The 18,753-nt window shown below is 40.8% G+C and overlaps 1 protein-coding gene across 1 annotated transcript in view; it reads right to left on the minus strand.

The window, feature by feature from the left end:
* Nucleotides 1-18,753, minus strand: part of LOC134539874 (hemicentin-2-like) — a 98,339-nt gene that overhangs the window by 13,786 nt on the left and 65,800 nt on the right. The window contains exons 9-11 of the mRNA XM_063382603.1: nucleotides 13,348-13,493; nucleotides 10,786-10,936; nucleotides 9-139 (exon numbers count right to left, since the gene is read on the minus strand). Of these exons, the coding sequence (XP_063238673.1) occupies nucleotides 9-139; nucleotides 10,786-10,936; nucleotides 13,348-13,493 (428 nt within the window). The remainder of the gene's footprint in view (nucleotides 1-8; nucleotides 140-10,785; nucleotides 10,937-13,347; nucleotides 13,494-18,753) is intronic.

The raw sequence follows: 18,753 nt of genomic DNA on the forward strand, positions 1-18,753 counted from the left end.
GGACTCACGTCGTGCAGCCAGAGGATGCGGTGCTCGCGCGGGCTGGCGCGCACGCCGCACTCGAAGTACACGTCGTCGCCCTCCTTGATGTGGTCGGCGTCCAGGGTGCTCCCCAGCTGCATGGACACCTGCGGCGGATCTGCACAGAGCACAGCCCGTCCGCGGCCCGCGACCACTGCGGGACATGCCGCCTCCGCACCGTTCTTTCCAGGGAATACACGATCACGTGGCCTTTTTTTTCCCCTTCAGATAACTGTTGCGCCATATTGGTTAGAGGCCCAAAACATTGGCGATAATACAGTGTTTTGCATCGTGAACCAGACCCCCCACATCATTCTGTGGGCCCCGTTGCTAGAAGTTATGATGCCCCCCCCCCCCTTTTTTTTCTAACAGAGATAAATTTTTTTTTCCTTTATGTATATTGTTTTAATTATATATAATTTTTTTAACCTTTTTACAATTATCTTTAAAACACATTTAAACTAGTTTTAAGACAGTGTTTCGATTGTCAACGTAAATTGATTTTGAATAATGGCAAATAAATGAGTGTGTTCTGCACTGTCAACATGGTGTCACGTGAATTGGTGGTGGTTTTGTTACTCACAGTTGTAGACTCAGACACGTTCTGTATGCACAGAATATTCCAAATAATATTACTCTGGTGTAATATTTCATCGGTAACTAAATTTAGGCCTTACTGTTTAATTGTTTTCTATAATTTATTTAAAATTGTCTACTTATTTGTTTTAAGTTTTTTTTCTTTCCTTCTCAGGCCCCCTAGACCCATGGGCCCCGTTGCCATAGCAATGGTAGCACCGGCCATGTGGGGGCCCTGTCGTGAACACAGTCTTTTATGACTTCTTTTAAAAATAATATTGACTTATTTTTAACGACGGAGATTATAATATTCATACTTATTAACCATCACAAGACGTCATCAAGCACCATTTCCTTAATGTTTTGGGCGTACAATATATGGCGATGACGAGGTTAAAAGTTGCAGCATGTCATCTTCTGACAGTTCATAACTCCATGATTTTAGTTTTCTAAAAATATTTTATAGTTTTAAATACTTAAAAATTGGTTTATTAGTTTACAAGTTAAAAAAAGATATATAGAATTTGGTTACATTTAATTATGTCAAAAATATCTAGACATAATACATTTTCTGTAAATTTATGTTATACATATTTTTTTTTTTACTCTCATAGCACCCAAAGAAGTTTCACTTCAATAAACTTAAAAAAAAAAAAAAATGGTAGTCTCATCTTACTGATTTGAGGTTTTTCACCCCTTCCCGGATTCATGATAGGATGTTCTGTGAACCCGCACCCCCAACAATACGGAAGGCAATGAAGGGACATTACAGAATCACCTCGCCTAGTACACACCAGTAACGTCGGGGTGCCTCCTAGTCGAACGAGATGATACCCATCTCCAGTAGAAGCTACACAAAGTTGTAAGAACGAATTGAATTTCAGCCCACCGCGAAATGAACGCGCCAATTTTTTTTTTCCCAGCGTATGTTGTATCTGTCTGAGTTCTGGAGCCTTGTCGTAATTCCTGTAGCTCATTCACGTTGATAACTCGGGACAGTTACGAATGGAGAGGGAAATGCTTACTTGCCTCCCCTAGGAGAGCAGCGGGAATAAACCACGTCACTACCTGAGGCTCCCAACACCAAGTCAGGGCGTTAGGGGGGAAAAAACCCACGTGATTAAAAAGCTACTAAAGATATCCGAGTGGTGTCTGTTTAAAAAAAGGATTTAATAATGCGCCGAGTGTGGATGAGAAGTTCTGTTTCCGGATTTCGTTTTTAAACGTTTTTTTTTTTTTTAGATTGAAAATGGTTAAAACATATGACCTCAAAATAATTTTTAGGCATGAAATAACCAGCGCAGATTCTTGGAAGCACATGAGGGAGGCGCACTTCATCCTTATCTTCGTTTCTCCGCCATGTGATGCTACAGTTGGCCTGCGCACGACGAGAAGACATTGCGCTTAAGGGCGACGCCGCGCCAGAAGCACCAGCGAGCGTCGCTCTTACCGGCCCGAGCAGCCCTCGCGGCGCGCGGCATGAAACATTCACCGGGAAGCAGCGAGTGGCGGGCGGCCGGACGGCGAGTGGTTTATTCAGCGTCCGGCGGGGCGCCGGTCCCTTGTTTTATGTCTCTCTCCCCCCCTTCACCCTCCCCTTCACGCGCGGTCACCTGGGCGGGACGACCACAGAACAAGGAGGCAGATATAGAAGTGCCACTCTCACAGCGGAAACTGAAACACAGGTGGCGCTATCTATCGGGTGGGTACATAACTACTAGCAAAAACAACTCTGGCGGGAGGTTCAAATCCAAAGTTCATTTAACTAAGTACTTGACGACTAATAATTGCTTCGTACAAGAGACTTAAACTGTGCTGTTTTGTTAATAACAAAAAAACCTAGTTCTATATAAATGAGTAGGATGTGCAAAATTTCTGGTATGCCACACCACAAAATATGTGGCAACCAGAAGAAAGTGAATCATTTTTCATTGGTTTGTTCGCCTGATAATAGCTTATGCATTTATTCTCATAATCAATTATATAGCTATGTTAGTTATATACTATGAAAGCTACTATCTAGCGGGTTGGCCCGAAACTACTTCAAGAAACTAGGCCTCAGCCTGGGCTTAAGAGTTTCTCCCCTACGGTTAGATTTATATCCACGCTCTCGACGCGCGTCTGCTGCTGGGCGCTGGGTGTGAATTGAAGATTGTCGGGCGCCACCTTGGATTGTAACATCATGGTGGCCATATTGAATCACATTGACCTTTATATTTGAAATTTACTTTAAAATTGACTAAAAATTCTTCAAATCGACTTAATATCCGCCAAAATTGACCCAAAATTTGCTAAAATAAATCAAAATTTCCATTTTTTTTTAAATTTTCCATCAAAACAACTAAAAAAAAAAAACCCTCAAATTCCCATTTTTGGGTAAATTTTTCCGATCAAAAGTCCAATAGTTCAATATTTTAAATTCCTCAAAGTGTTTTGTCGTTAAAAGAACCAAATATCCTACAATAAGCCTAAGTTTATAGCAGTTACATTGACAGGAAGAAGTCATCGACTAGACATCCTGGAAGCTACTTCGATATGTCCTTCGCATTTGCACATGATGCCAAAGACAAGAGAGGAAAAACAAATGCCTGAAGAATCTTTCTCGTGTGAAGTTTCGTCGCGATAAGTGTCATGTTTGGTTTACTCGTAATGATAATTTGAGACGACATGCGATAAGCTGCGAAGTTGACTACTGCGGACATTCAAACTCGTATGCGTACGATGTATAGTAGCTAAACAGCTGTTCAGCAACCGATTGCGTCGACGCCAGGACATGAATCTAAACCTAAGGCTGAGCTTGGTGCATCAAAGGTAAATGAGAATGGGTTTCACATGTTGAAAACTGCATTTGGTAGAATTTTGAAAGACTACTGTTGTCTAAGTACCTTTACTGAATAAGAAGACATTTGCACTTTTCTTAGCGATATCACGTAGAACATAATCAATCAGCTTACTGAAGAAGTAGCAACTCACTGATCTTTAAAATATAACTTGTGGCTGGACTGCGTACACGGTAAAACGGAGCCGATCGATGGCCAAGCTAAGGAGAGTGCTTTCAAGGAAATGAATTCTACCAACTTCAATTCCGACGAAGTGAAGCAGTCCGTTAAACACAGAATCAAGAAACCGTGTCTGGAATAAAAAAGACTATACAGGAACAGGATCTCGTTGGACGTTGTCTGCGGTGAACCGATTGGAACTGAAAATTAGTCAGTTTAATGATTATGAGATTGCTAACTTTTGCAAGTATTCCTGTAATAGAATGTAATTTACGTGATAAATATTTTTTTTATAAAAATAATTTGTTATTTTATTTATTGTAATCTCCGCTATTATTGATATCAGGACTTAGAATAGTATGGTAAAATGTTAAACTGAGGTACAATAAAATAAAATAAGTATTTTATAGCTAAAATAAGCATTTCATGTATATCATATAAAATTTTTTTATGTTATTTAGAATTTTTTCCGAATCTTTTAGACAGTTATGAATTTTAATAATGGCTGCCAAGACAGCTAACAAGATTGAGGATGATACGACATTTGACTCTAGTGACACAACAATTGCTCATACTTAGCAAATATACATCAAATCTGTAATTTACAATAAACACAAATATTATTCAAGAATAAAACAAAATATAAAGAGCACTATTGCGTCACAAAAACATAATTTATATTCATGGGTAAATTATTTGATAGCTTTACACACTAAAACATATAATCGTGAAATTTAACTAGAACTATTCTCGGACAGATCAATTAAAATGTATTAGAAAATTTAAAGACCTCTAGTTTAGTAACAGCTCAATGATAATAATTTTTTGAAGTTATACTTCTTTAGGCACATTATGAAACAACGATGAGAGTTAATTTTTACGATTAGAGCTCACAATGCAACTAAATTTTTACAGGATGGAAAAAAGATACATACAAAAAAAATATATATGTGCTTTAAAATCTTATACTTTAGTGATTGATACTGAGTACTGATCCATATCATTAGAACATTTATTTATTGTAAATATTAGAAATATAAATTGCGTTTATAGATTTTTTCAAGTTTATTTATATAAAGGTTTTTTAAGGTTATTTTTGCGGAAGGGTTTTATTTTCTCTACATTCAGCGACGTTAATTAAAAAAAAAACTAAAACAGAGCAAGGTTATTTAGACGGTTGTTCAGATGCATAACTAACGCCCACGTTATTAGATAGCCGTGGTTTGCCAAGGAGAAAGCCAGTAGAGCAGTTACAAATACGTGTTTATAAAACAACACACGCACAACGCAGTGAGTGCCCCCCTGTGCTAAGGTTCGTTCGAAACGTGGTGAAGGAACCTTCTATAGATCAGGTAAAAAACATTCCGCCACAAACATAAGGAAGAACGACTCGGTTGCCCTGATAGCTAAGACATGTTTATGGGTAGCTAGTAGACAGCATACGACCAGGTGCACGACTGCCCTCACCCCCCCCTCCCCCAATTTAGTAATACTTCCACCGACGATGATTGGCAGGCTTTGCAATTATCTTCTCCCGCGGGCTGACGTCGCTATGTCTGTCGCTTTTACCTAAGCACGTAGACTATAAACTGGAAAAATGTGTATTATTTATTTTATTTTTATTATTTAACTTTACTTTTTTTATCGTTTTCCTTTAATCATTTTTTAACATGTATGTTTAACGCCCAATTTTTTAATCATGTCAAGACCTCAGTTTTTATTATAATTTTCATACAATTTATGTTCAACGTTATTTCTGACTTGATCGAGCCCGTTGCTGTCTTATTTTTGTCTTCCCTCGCTTTGTTTAATTCTTGCTATTAGAATCTGAGGTTTATATTTCCTTCTTTTAGAATCGTTTGTAGTACAAATTTCATATTTTAGCGCTGATTTAAAATATTATTTTTTTATGAAAATTTTATAAAGATGGGGTCTGACAAAAGCTGCGTGACCTTGAATTTTTGTAGAGAGATTCGAAAGCATTTGTGTCACTGAACTGCCACTGTCTTCGACAAAAACTGCACTAGAAGAGAATGGCTTGAAGCATCAAAATGGTTCCCTGTTAAAATAAAAATATTTCCACTACTCTAAATTCACTTGATTACTTCACGGAATTAATGGTTTGTCCACAAAGATATACTATCCTCAACTTTGTTTAACCATTTTCATTTTTATCCTGGTGGTAGTCTCAGTAACGCAGTGTTTCTATGCATAAATTTTTAATGACAGCTACTGAAATATTCCATATGATCATGGAACATTGGGGTGCACTAATTTTTTTTCTAACCTAACTAAAAATAAGTGTATTTTGGAGGGGTCCGGGTTAGGGAGGGACCTAGGTGCGTCTCAGGCCGAAGCCTATACGCCTAGTCATGCTGGGATTAGCCATGCAGGGAGAGGGTCGCATGCATCATGTGCTAGGAGGGGATTGGCCAGCCATGGCAACGATTGGCGCCATGACTAACTCCCCTCACTCTTAAATCTAAACTATAACTAGAGATAGGTTGGGCCCAGGTAAAACCTGCATAGACACAGGGAAAACCCTGGACGCATTCATGCGGGATGCAAATTGGCATGCATTACGTGGAGGAATTTATAGGAGACAGAGGATGGTCTGGATGAAGTGTTGGGCAGAGTAGAAAAGAGTCTACCATGCGGGGGTTGGTCACTTGCACTGTGTCGCCGCCAAGGGCCGAACAGACCCGGAAGTGGCCGAAGGGAGCCGAGGAGGGCGATTCGCGCCGCTTGCCCTCCAGACTATTCGCGAGGCGTGCGTCTCTCCCCTCCTCGACCAAGCCTACAGTGGGCGTGCACGCATTTGACAACATGGAACTGATCCCAGCGGAATAGATTGCGCCTGTATTTCCTTTACTTATTTTCTTCCCACAGTCTTGAAACAAATAAATCAATCAATCGTTGCCGTGATACTACTTCAAATAAGGTAAGATGCCCGAAGTTCGTCCCCTGACCTAATATCGTCCCCCATGGTTTCCGGACTAGTAAGAGCCGCATTCAATCGGAAGTCGATGGAACTCGGAGAGAACAGCGCAGTAGACATCTAGTAAGGCGCGCAAGCGGGTCGCTTTCTGCTCTGTGTAGTAATTTAAGTTTATATTTTATAGCAAAGAGAAAAACCTGTTAATTGTACTTTGTTCAAGGACATATTCCATTGAAAGGTAAGCTATTTTTTTTTGCTTCAACATAGCAATGTATCACTTATAACCTCTATTTTCATATTCATGTGCCATTTCGTTCTGTTCGTGTTTGTGTTGGGAGAGACAGACGGCCATTTTGAAAGACTTGACCTGTCCAATTTCCGTCCCCATGTACAGTGCCTAATTTCGTCCTGGGGACGAAATTTAGACCAGTGTTTCAAAGGCTGTTAAAAATTAAATCCAGTGCCATACATATCACACAGACCTATGTTCCAGCATAAGTTTTATAAATAATTATTAATTACACATTATTTAACAGGCTTTTGAAGAAATATTAATTTCCAACCTTTTTTTAAATGTTATTAAACAGCACAGAGCTGAATTTGTTATATAGAACAATATTTCTCTACAAGTTATAAGGTTTTTACATACATAATTATAATTTTGTATTCTGTAATCTGTTAATATACAGCAACATTGTATTATTAAGGGGAAAATATATCTTATATTAACGGTTGTTTATTTGCTTTTCACTGTATGTCCTTACACAGCTTGAATTGCGATTTGTGGCCTATTTCATACATTTCAGATGGGAAAACATGGAATAAAGACTATGATCGCTGCAGTGAAAGCTGTAAAAGAGAAGACTATGGGCTATAAAACAGCATCTAAGTTATTTAATGTTCCAAGAGCGACGCTGAAAGATTATGTCAAATCAGAGCTGTCTGCTGAGGAATGTGTACAAAAGAAAGTTGGAAGACACCCAGTGCTACCAGAGGCAATGGAAAAATTGTTAGTCCAATACTGCTTGGAGATGGAAAACAACTACTATGGATTGACAGTCAGTGATCTGAGGAGAATGGCTCATCAGTTAGCACTAAAGAATAATCTACCACATCCCTTTTCAAATGAGACAAAGAGCGCAGGGTTGAAATGGAAGAGACTTTTCTTTAAAAGGAACCCATGCCTTACAATAAGGCGACCTCAGAATTTATCAATCGCAAGAATCCAAGGTTTCAAAAAAGAAAACGTAGACACTTTCCTCTAGCATTTTGAAAAAAGAGCTAGAAAAAATAGATTTTGATGGAACAAGAATTTTTAATGTAGACGATACAGGTATTTCCATCGTCCAGCACAATGCAAGTATAATTGTAACAGCAAAAGGAAAGAAGCAAGTGCATAAGCTTTCTTCAGCCGAACGAGAAGCGACAATAACTGCTGTGACATGCATGTCTGCTGCAGGGCAGTATGTTCTACCACTGCTTATATTTCCCCCCAAAAAAATGGCAAATTGAACTACTTGATGGAGCTCCTGCAGGGACGATTGGTGGGTGTAGTGAGTCGGGCCGGATCACTGCAGTCCTATTTTCTAAATGGTTTGACCATTTCATTTCAATTGTTAGGCCATCGAAGGAGAAACCAGTGGTACTTGTTCTCGACGGGCATTTTACCCACACACGGAACATAGACGACATTGATAAAGCTCGTGAAAATTATGTCTCAATCGTGTGTCTCCCTCCTCACTCGACAGATAAGTTACAGCCACTCGATGTTGCATTCATGTGTCCCTTAAAGTCGTACTACGCCAAAGCCATTGAAAATTGGTTAGCCTACAACCCAAACAGGGTTGTGCGAAAGCTGCAGGTCGCGGAACTGTTTGCAGAGGGTTACCAACGTGCTGCAACCTTGCAAACCGCAGTAAATTGTTTCAAGAAAACAGTAATCTTTCCGTTCAATCCAGAAATATTTACCGAGGATCAGTTTCCAACCCTAAACCCAGAAGTCGTAACTGAAAATAGGAGAGCAGAAAAAACTCCAGTACAACCAGTGGTCAGTCCGAAAGACTTGCGAGATGTGCCAATAATACAGCTATCTACACCAACCGAAGTGGGACAGCAATTCTGGTGACAGGAACTCCACATAAGGGTAACGTACAAGAAGCTCAGCAAAAGAAATGAAATGCAAGTAAGACATCTCAACACAAGGAACCAAACAAATCGCGAAAGAGACTTGCTTTGGATCTTTCTTCATGTGATCCATCATCTCAACAGAGTAAGCTTACATCAAAATCTTCAGTTGAAGTAGTACAGGCATCTACATCCACTCTCAAAGAGAAGACTAAGAAAACAGCGAAAGCAGCTAAACGATCAAAGAAGAAACAAGTTGTCTCTGACTCTTCTAGTTGTGATAGTGATTGTGTTTCACTTGTTTCAACTTATGACGAAGACAGTGAGAACGATGTTAATTGTACTTTTTGAGCAAACCTTTTTCTGCTGACCGTCATGGAGAGAAGTGGGTAAAATGTACAAAATGTTTTCAGTGGTGCCATGAACTTTGTACATCCCATTGTGAATATGCTAAATTCATTTGTGATCTTTGCCTGGACAGTTAAATGAAATTCTTTAATTATTTCTTGAAGTAAGTCAAAAATGCAAATTTTTATTAATTTTTACCACTTGTCTCGAATTTTCATGGTTTTTATTCTCTTTTAACAGATTTTAGTATTTTGAATATTGATTTAAAATATTACTTTTCTATTTTATACAAATATACAATAATGTGTGTTGCTTTAACCCATTTCTTAACAATGTTTTGTACTTTCCTTCATTTTTAAATGTTAAGCTACGACATTTTGCAAATTATTGTAAAATAGATCATATGTATTTCAATTCCAATGTTTTGTTTGCAAGTTCTATTGATGGCACAAAATTTATAAAAGCATGTATTGTATCATTTATGTGTACAAAAACATTTATAAGTGTTTTGATGATGACTTCCGAATGTATTTTAAGTTTTTGCCATTTAAAAATAGGGGGACGAAATTAGGACCCCATTTTTGAAAATGGAAAATTTTTCTTTCTTTCTATTTTTATTTATTTTTTATTACACTTTCACTTAAAATGCTTTCTGCTTACATATGTAATAGGCAGGTAACCAAGCTACCAGTTCATATTTTTTCTACAATTTTCCAGCCAATTTTTTGGATTTTATAACAAAAAAACAAATGGGGGACGATATATGGGCATCTTACCTTATGGATTAGATATAATATGTATTTCCTGTACTGAAAATAATAATCGATCTACTCCACAATGAAAAAAATATTAAAATACTTTACAAGTGAATATTTACTCAAATTAAAGTATTTAACTAGTCAACTATAAACACAATTACCATAGTGTAAATAAGGGTATGGATGCACACTAACGGTATGCCTCGGTTGACAATTTTTTTTTGGTACTCGCGCATGCTCAGAACACTTCAGCCATAAGACAGTCTGCTCGCGACGAAGTTGACAGCAGTCAGTCCATGTGTTCGCCTCGTGTCTGATCGCAACAACTCTTGTGGCGTCACGTCGCGCTGCGTCTGATTCTGCGTGTGCTGATTGCGTGTAAATACATGGACGTCAACTACATTCAGACGTATTGTTGCGCCGTGTTTTTTTTTGTGCGTCATTCTGTGTGTGCCCGGAACAAACAAACAAAAAAAACGTTTTTAAAGAATTTATTTTAATAATATATATAATTTTCCGCTTATCTCACGCATGTGGAGCTTGGACCGCGTGGCGAGATGACTTGTGTCGGTCACCCTCACGAGCAAAAACCTTTGGGCCACGCAGATTCCACCCCTCCCCCCACGGTAATCCTACTGATGTGCGAGCAGAAACGTAACATAAACCTAAATTTCCTCGTGGCCACTTTGGAAGTTAGTTAAGGGAAGCCTACAAATCACGTAGTTTCGGTTCCCTGCAAGAATTTCCGAAGATTTCCGAAGTTTTGCGTTTTGGCATTAACGCCACTTCAGCCGCTAAATCAGGAAGTTTCCAATGAAAACAAGCATGTTGTGACTGACCTAGCCTAACCTAACCCTTAGATTTTTTTTTAAATTTCAATATTTGAGAGGAATCCGAAGATGCACGAACGTGGTAGGGAACCGAAACTGCGTGAGTTGTAGGCTTCCCGTTATTTAACTGCAGCGGAGCTCCTCGGCTCCAGAGAGTAATGGTGGAGGCCGGGTGGAGGAAGGCCACTCACAGACGACGGGCAGCAGCAGCGAGGCCTCGAGCGGCGGGGCGGGCACCAGGGGGTTGTGCGCGCGGCAGCGCAGCGCGCGGGCCTCGTCTCCCGGCCGCGGCACGAACCTGGCGCGGCTCAGCAGCAGCGAGTCCGAGCCAGACTGCACCACCTGCGCACACGTAGCGTCACCGGGGAACAGCACTTCAAACACTTGACGGGAATACACAGAATAAAGATATTACATTAATTACCCCGAATGTGCAATGTTTCGCTTACTACAATACTGTTATATATGCATTAAATATATATAGTGTTTCATTAAATGTGTGCATAGTTTTATCTTAACGTTCATAATTAATATTATAATAGTAGGTATGTTTGTTTCAATGTTTGTCTTTCAATCACGCTCGAACGGCTGCACGTATTCAAATGAAATTTGGTAAAGAAGTCAATTACGTCGTAGAAAAGCACATAGGCTACTTGTAATAACCCTAATCCTGATGATAAATACGGCAAAAACTTTTTTTTTGTTTCAATGTCCGTCGCTCAATGAGGCTCAAACGGCTGCACGGATTTCAAAGCAAATTTTGGTATAGGTACTTGCCCAAAGAGATATACTTGCAGTCGAGGTTTGAATTGCCAGAGAGGTTTCACTGCTATCATGTGTACTGAGTTGCACGCGCTCTTTTTTTTATTAAGTGAAAGTGTTCATCCTTTATCGCTCTTTACTTAGTGGTGGACGGACTGCGCACTCAGTTTTTAAATTGCAGCTAAATCCATCCATCCATCCATCCATCCATCCATCCATCCATCCATCCATCCATCCATCCATCCATCCATCCATCCATCCATCCATCCATCCATCCATCCATCCATCCATCCATCCATCCATCCATCCATCCATCCATCCATCCATCCATCCATCCATCCATCCATCCATCCATCCATCCATCCATCCATCCATCCATCCATCCATCCATCCATCCATCCATCCATCCATCCATCCATCCATCCATCCATCCATCCATCCATCCATCCATCCATCCATCCATCCATCCATCCATCCATCCATCCATCCATCCATCCATCCATCCATCCATCCATCCATCCATCCATCCATCCATCCATCCATCCATCCATCCATCCATCCATCCATCCATCCATCCATCCATCCATCCATCCATCCATCCATCCATCCATCCATCCATCCATCCATCCATCCATCCATCCATCCATCCATCCATCCATCCATCCATCCATCCATCCATCCATCCATCCATCCATCCATCCATCCATCCATCCATCCATCCATCCATCCATCCATCCATCCATCCATCCATCCATCCATCCATCCATCCATCCATCCATCCATCCATCCATCCATCCATCCATCCATCCATCCATCCATCCATCCATCCATCCATCCATCCATCCATCCATCCATCCATCCATCCATCCATCCATCCATCCATCCATCCATCCATCCATCCATCCATCCATCCATCCATCCATCCATCCATCCATCCATCCATCCATCCATCCATCCATCCATCCATCCATCCATCCATCCATCCATCCATCCATCCATCCATCCATCCATCCATCCATCCATCCATCCATCCATCCATCCATCCATCCATCCATCCATCCATCCATCCATCCATCCATCCATCCATCCATCCATCCATCCATCCATCCATCCATCCATCCATCCATCCATCCATCCATCCATCCATCCATCCATCCATCCATCCATCCATCCATCCATCCATCCATCCATCCATCCATCCATCCATCCATCCATCCATCCATCCATCCATCCATCCATCCATCCATCCATCCATCCATCCATCCATCCATCCATCCATCCATCCATCCATCCATCCATCCATCCATCCATCCATCCATCCATCCATCCATCCATCCATCCATCCATCCATCCATCCATCCATCCATCCATCCATCCATCCATCCATCCATCCATCCATCCATCCATCCATCCATCCATCCATCCATCCATCCATCCATCCATCCATCCATCCATCCATCCATCCATCCATCCATCCATCCATCCATCCATCCATCCATCCATCCATCCATCCATCCATCCATCCATCCATCCATCCATCCATCCATCCATCCATCCATCCATCCATCCATCCATCCATCCATCCATCCATCCATCCATCCATCCATCCATCCATCCATCCATCCATCCATCCATCCATCCATCCATCCATCCATCCATCCATCCATCCATCCATCCATCCATCCATCCATCCATCCATCCATCCATCCATCCATCCATCCATCCATCCATCCATCCATCCATCCATCCATCCATCCATCCATCCATCCATCCATCCATCCATCCATCCATCCATCCATCCATCCATCCATCCATCCATCCATCCATCCATCCATCCATCCATCCATCCATCCATCCATCCATCCATCCATCCATCCATCCATCCATCCATCCATCCATCCATCCATCCATCCATCCATCCATCCATCTTGTTCTCCGCCTGTGTGGCAGCAAACACCTGTCCAGTTCCACGCGAGGGATTCGAGCAGTACCTGGTGCTGAGGGAGGCGGGCGTCTCCGAGCCACCAGGACACGACGGGGGCGGGCCTCGAGCCTGCCACCTCGCAGGCCACCTCCGCCTCCCGCCCCGCCGCCAGCCGCCGCGGCACGTCTCGCAGCCTCGCCGACAGGGGCGCCACTGTGCCGCACACAACAACCACCCCAACACGGTGTTCATGTGGGTTTACAGTTCTAAATTAACAATGAAGGAAAAAAAAAATCATGTACTTAAAATACGACTCCATGTATACTAGTAGAATGGTTTATGATTTAACACAATTTCTTGGACATAAGCCATTGCATGTTTTGTACTGTTTTTCATAGAAAAAAAATCCGAAAATGCAAATCAAGAATTAAAATTGAAAACCAAAACCCACAGAGAACGTGCCTAAATCAGCTGATGTCGAACAGATGGACCCAACGATGTACCTAAACTTGTATTGTGGATAACACAACGACAACAGCACAGACGAACACATTCAAACATAAATATCAGACAGCACAAGAATTCCGTGGAAGGAATTAAGATATGAAAAAAAAATAGTAACACCACATACGAACACATTGGTCTAAATTGGAGCTTAGCATTATATAGAGTTTTGCTGGTTTTTGGAGATTTGGAGCATCTGGAGTGCTTGGACCTTTGGAGCACTTGGAGAATTTGGAGCTTTGGAGCAGTCGTAGCATTGGATCACTGGAGCATTGGAGCAATCAGAGAATTTGAGCATTTGGAGCTGTTGGAGCAGAGGAGCACTGGAGCATTGAGCATTGGAGTACTTGGAGCAACTGGGAAATAGGAGCATTGGAACACTTGGAGAATTTGGAGCATTGGGGCGATTGGAGCGATTGGAGTAATTGGAGTACGTTTGATCTTTTTGTTGATTGTGCATCGTCAAGTTTGTAGTGAGGTCATGATTGACTTCATGGTTAGGAGACGCCTGGTATATATATGTTTAACATCTTAAATTACCTGTTTTAAATGCATGCTAAGCATCGAAAATAAAGCAATTTGTCTAATGACTACATGTACCCAACCACCGACTGTATGTGGCTGGCCACCAACTGGTCGTGTTAGCCTGACCAAGCGGCTGGCCGGGTCTGGTCATCTAACTGGACGTGCCTTGTAGCTGACTGGACGCACCTGGTTAACCAACTGCCATGTAGAACTGCCCGGGAAACACTTGCAAATTACTCACTTTGACTTATGAGAAGACCACAGAAATCGAGAAACACTAGTAATTTACTTTTTTTTGTACTTGTGTAATTTATATAATAAATCTTTTATTTGTGAGTTTGTTGTGTTAATTATTGAACCTGTTGCTTTTTATATTAAATTGATACGATATTAAATTTAATTAACGTTTTTGCATCAGTCATGTTTTGACCAAGGATGGAACTCGATCGAACCAATCAAAATTTAATTTTTTTTGATGAATTTACGAATTTTTCCCAAATTTATAATTAAAAAAATTACATGATTTTAAGATGGCGGTTCAGATGGCTGACAGGATTGCGGATGCCTCGGTAATAAATATCTAATAATGCACTCTAGCGGGTAAAATTTAAATAAAAATGGTGGCAGCACAATTTATCAGATGGCATATGTACTACGTGACACTAGCACATCTTGTATCGATTACTGAAAATAAGATGGCGGCCGCGCCCTCTAGCAGGCGATGTGTATTAACTAACGCTTCTGGTAGTAAGTATTGAAAATAAAGGTGGCGGCTTGGTCTCGAACATATGATGTTATTATTCCTTCAAATTAAAAAAAAATATTTACAAGTCTATATATGTGTGTTTTTTATATACTTTAATTCTTAGCCTTGCAATCAAAGGCGTATGCTTTCCAACCCAGAGGTTTGAGCTGTCATGGTTCGAATCACCTCGGTTACAGTGTATTTTGTCTTTAAAGTTAAATCTAGTTTGTCGATAAGGACCACATCATCATAGTAGGTAATGGAACATCGACATTATGTGCATGAGACATAGTAATGTTTGTGTTCTCTAGAGAGCTATAGTTATTGTTTTAAAATTCAAAATGGTCTTACGTTTTTAACATCTCTTACATAACTCAATCAGTTTTTGAGACATGTAAATCTCACAGGAAATTTTTTAAAACTGACTTTCACGAAAATTATAGCACATTACGACTGCGGAAAATTCATAATGATAAACTGTTTTCAAAAACTTTCATCCGTAAAATCATTGCGGTTAAATAAGCAGCCACACTGTAGGAGATTCAGAAAACCTAGCAGTTGCCTACCTTTCTTTATTTACAGGCACATTTTCAAAAAATGGAACATATGTATTTACGAAATATTGCTTTCGCCTTTGGCGGGAATGGGCCATAATTATTATGTAATACTGACGAGAAAAAAAATCAAACCATGTCTTCAACCGAGCCAAAAACTATTTTCGAATACGTCCCGGAACATGATTCTAAGTGTTGCGAAGGCACGGAAAATATTCAGTTTTTTTTTTCTGTCTTTCTTCAAAATCGTAGTTGAATAGGAACGTCTGATTGGACAGGACATGCGCGTCGCGAACACGAGAACCTGGCCAGCGATAACGCAAGGAAATGGAAATATCGATAAGGCGTTCCCCGAGAATGTGCGCTGAAACCTTCGCAGTCCGCGTGACGTACGAGAAGGACTCGTCGACTGCATACGTGAGCATTTGCACCTCGGGCACCTGCCGCGTGGAATCGAAACTTCCAGCCCAGCGATTTTCCTGGACGAGTCTCGTCTATTACCGCTGCTATCACATATTCCAAAAAGAAAGAAAAAAATAAGAGAAATTACGAGAACAACGTGTCTTGTCTAGTATTTGGACCACTTGTGGTGGTTGAATTGACGAAGAGAATATAGCAACCAAGCAGGCAAGAAACTGCTGAAACTTAAAAAAAAGAAATCAATGACTGGATAGGCCTAAGTGTTATGATGACTCGCTAACTTCTAGGTCATTAGAGGCGGATAGATGAAGATGATAAAACCGAAATTGACTCAAGGCAACGCCCGCTAATTGTGTGTGTGTATATATATATATATATATGTCTATCTATCTATTTCACAGTTAGACTAGGCTAGGTGGTTCCAAATATAGGTCTTGAGGTTTGTTGAGTCATGAAGTGGAATTACATTTCTGAACCCTAAGCTGTGGCTACGTTTTTAAAAATTTAAGATGGTTGTAGTAATATAACAACACTTAATCAGTTTTTAAGGCACTCCAGTTTTGCTGTCTTTTATTTTTTGATTCGACTTTTACAAAAGTCATAATAGCAAACTACGACTTGAAGTTGATAATATAAATTGTTTTGAAATCATTTCACACGTTAAATAATTTCGGTTAAGCAGACAGTCATACTGTGGTAGACTCAGGAAATATATTCGCATGTCTACTGTGACTTAAGCGAGGTACATATTCATGTGCTGTAACAAATAAATAAAATAAATAAATAAACATGTTCGGAAATTGCTGAACACACTCATATATACAAGTATTTAATGGGCGGCAGGGAACGCCAAAACAAGCATCTTTTGTCAAGGAACGTCGGTCCGGAAACGCGAACTTGCAGAGTTACAGGTGCGAACAGTAGCGCGCAAATTTGAATTGCGCGCGCGACCAGGCGTCACGCGATTGGCTGGCAGGACGCGCGGGGTAGCAGGCGACGAGCGCAGACGTGTTGAGTTGGTCACACGCACCAGCACTGTGGATGGTCGGCTGTGGTGCGTTCACGTGTTCGACTAGCGTGATTAGCGCTGTGTTGGCGGTTCGGTGAGTACGGCGCTGCGATTACAGGATTACAGGATTTACGTACTACAACAGCGTGGCTGTCTTACGTACATTCGCAAAGACGACCTACCTACGTGATCGTAGTGTGCACGGAGGCGAGATTTGCGCATTTACCAATAACACTTCCACAACAGGAAGACCTTCATACGACTTAGCCAGCGAGACTGCCTGTAAAGCTACGGCCACGCCAGGGCGCTATGCTCGCTATGTTCGCGATGTTCGCTACGCGAGTGAAATATAGCCAGCTGCATCTCAGATGTCACTGGTCACACAAAGCTGTGTTCGCTACGTTGGCGACGTCGCAAGGTGTTTGGTTCTTGGTTAATTTTCTAAGACGTCGCTGACTTCGCGCATGCGTAGATAAACAAAAACATCTGTTTTTTTTTTGCGTGTAATTTTTGCTGTTCTTCTGCGTTTGCTTTTTATGAAGTTTTATTCCTCTCAGTATTGTACTTTGAACAGTCAAGTTGATGGAAAAGTTAATTAAAAGATGATGAGTAAGATGATTAATAAATGATGTTTACTCTACAGGAGCGTCGGTATAAGTGAAAGCGCTGGAGCCGGACCCGAGAGGTTACTCAGCCTGGAGCCGCCTCTGCGTCCGAGCGCCAACGCTCTGCGACCGCGCGTCCTGCCAGCCAATCGCGTGACACCTGGTCGCGCGCGAAATTCAAATTTGCGCGCTACTGTTCGCACCTGTAACTTCTGCGGGGTCGCGTTTCCGGACACATGTTACATCACAAAAATTACCGGTTTCGGGATTTCCTGCCACCCATCGAATGGATGCGCATCAATTTTCAGAAAAAATTCTGTTCATACATAAAGATGTATAAATTATTCGGGTTCGACCCCGTCACGAATGGGGAGCTGCGAGTGACCTGAGCTAATTTACCGCCGTTGCAAAGTCACCAGTAACTTCCAAGTGCTTCCACGACCAGATGAGATGTTTTATGCGTGTTCTGCACAGGCCGTCGTGAGAAACCAGGGACACGGAGGTAAAACGTTTTGTCCGGCCCCCGCTACATTATTTGATGTACAACTTTTCAAACCCTACAGTTAAAAAAAATTGTAAATACTGTAAAGGTCACTGTGACCATAAATTTAAATTTAATATTTCTGTATTGCATGGTTTTTCTATGAATTATATTAACAATACACATGTAATTTTTGTCCCATAAAGCTAAAACCAAGCATTAAAATTAAATGTCAGCCAGTCTTTCAGTACTCGCCTGAAATGTGTAACATCTAACCTCGGTAACGAGCGAATTAATGTGTTTATCATATTTCAAATACACTTATAATACGAAAATAGAACACGAAATTTAACGCAGAATTCTTTAAAACAATGCAGAGTCAGATAAATAGGTGTACGGTTAATAATATTTTCAACTAGGCCTACATTTATGGGCGCGATTCACATTTAGTTACCGCATTCACCACTAGAATTCGCTGCCGGAAGCAGCTACGTCAACTATAATATTATTTAATTAGCAGACTGAAGTTTTAAACTGTATAATTAAACGGCTCCTAAAAAAAATAGTCTTGATAAAATACTAATTCCCGGCTTTGTAGCTGATTTTCGACAAGGAATTTGATTAAAATAC

This window comes from Bacillus rossius, chromosome 1 (genome assembly GCF_032445375.1).
Source record: "Bacillus rossius redtenbacheri isolate Brsri chromosome 1, Brsri_v3, whole genome shotgun sequence".
Taxonomy (NCBI): Eukaryota; Metazoa; Arthropoda; class Insecta; order Phasmatodea; family Bacillidae; genus Bacillus; species Bacillus rossius.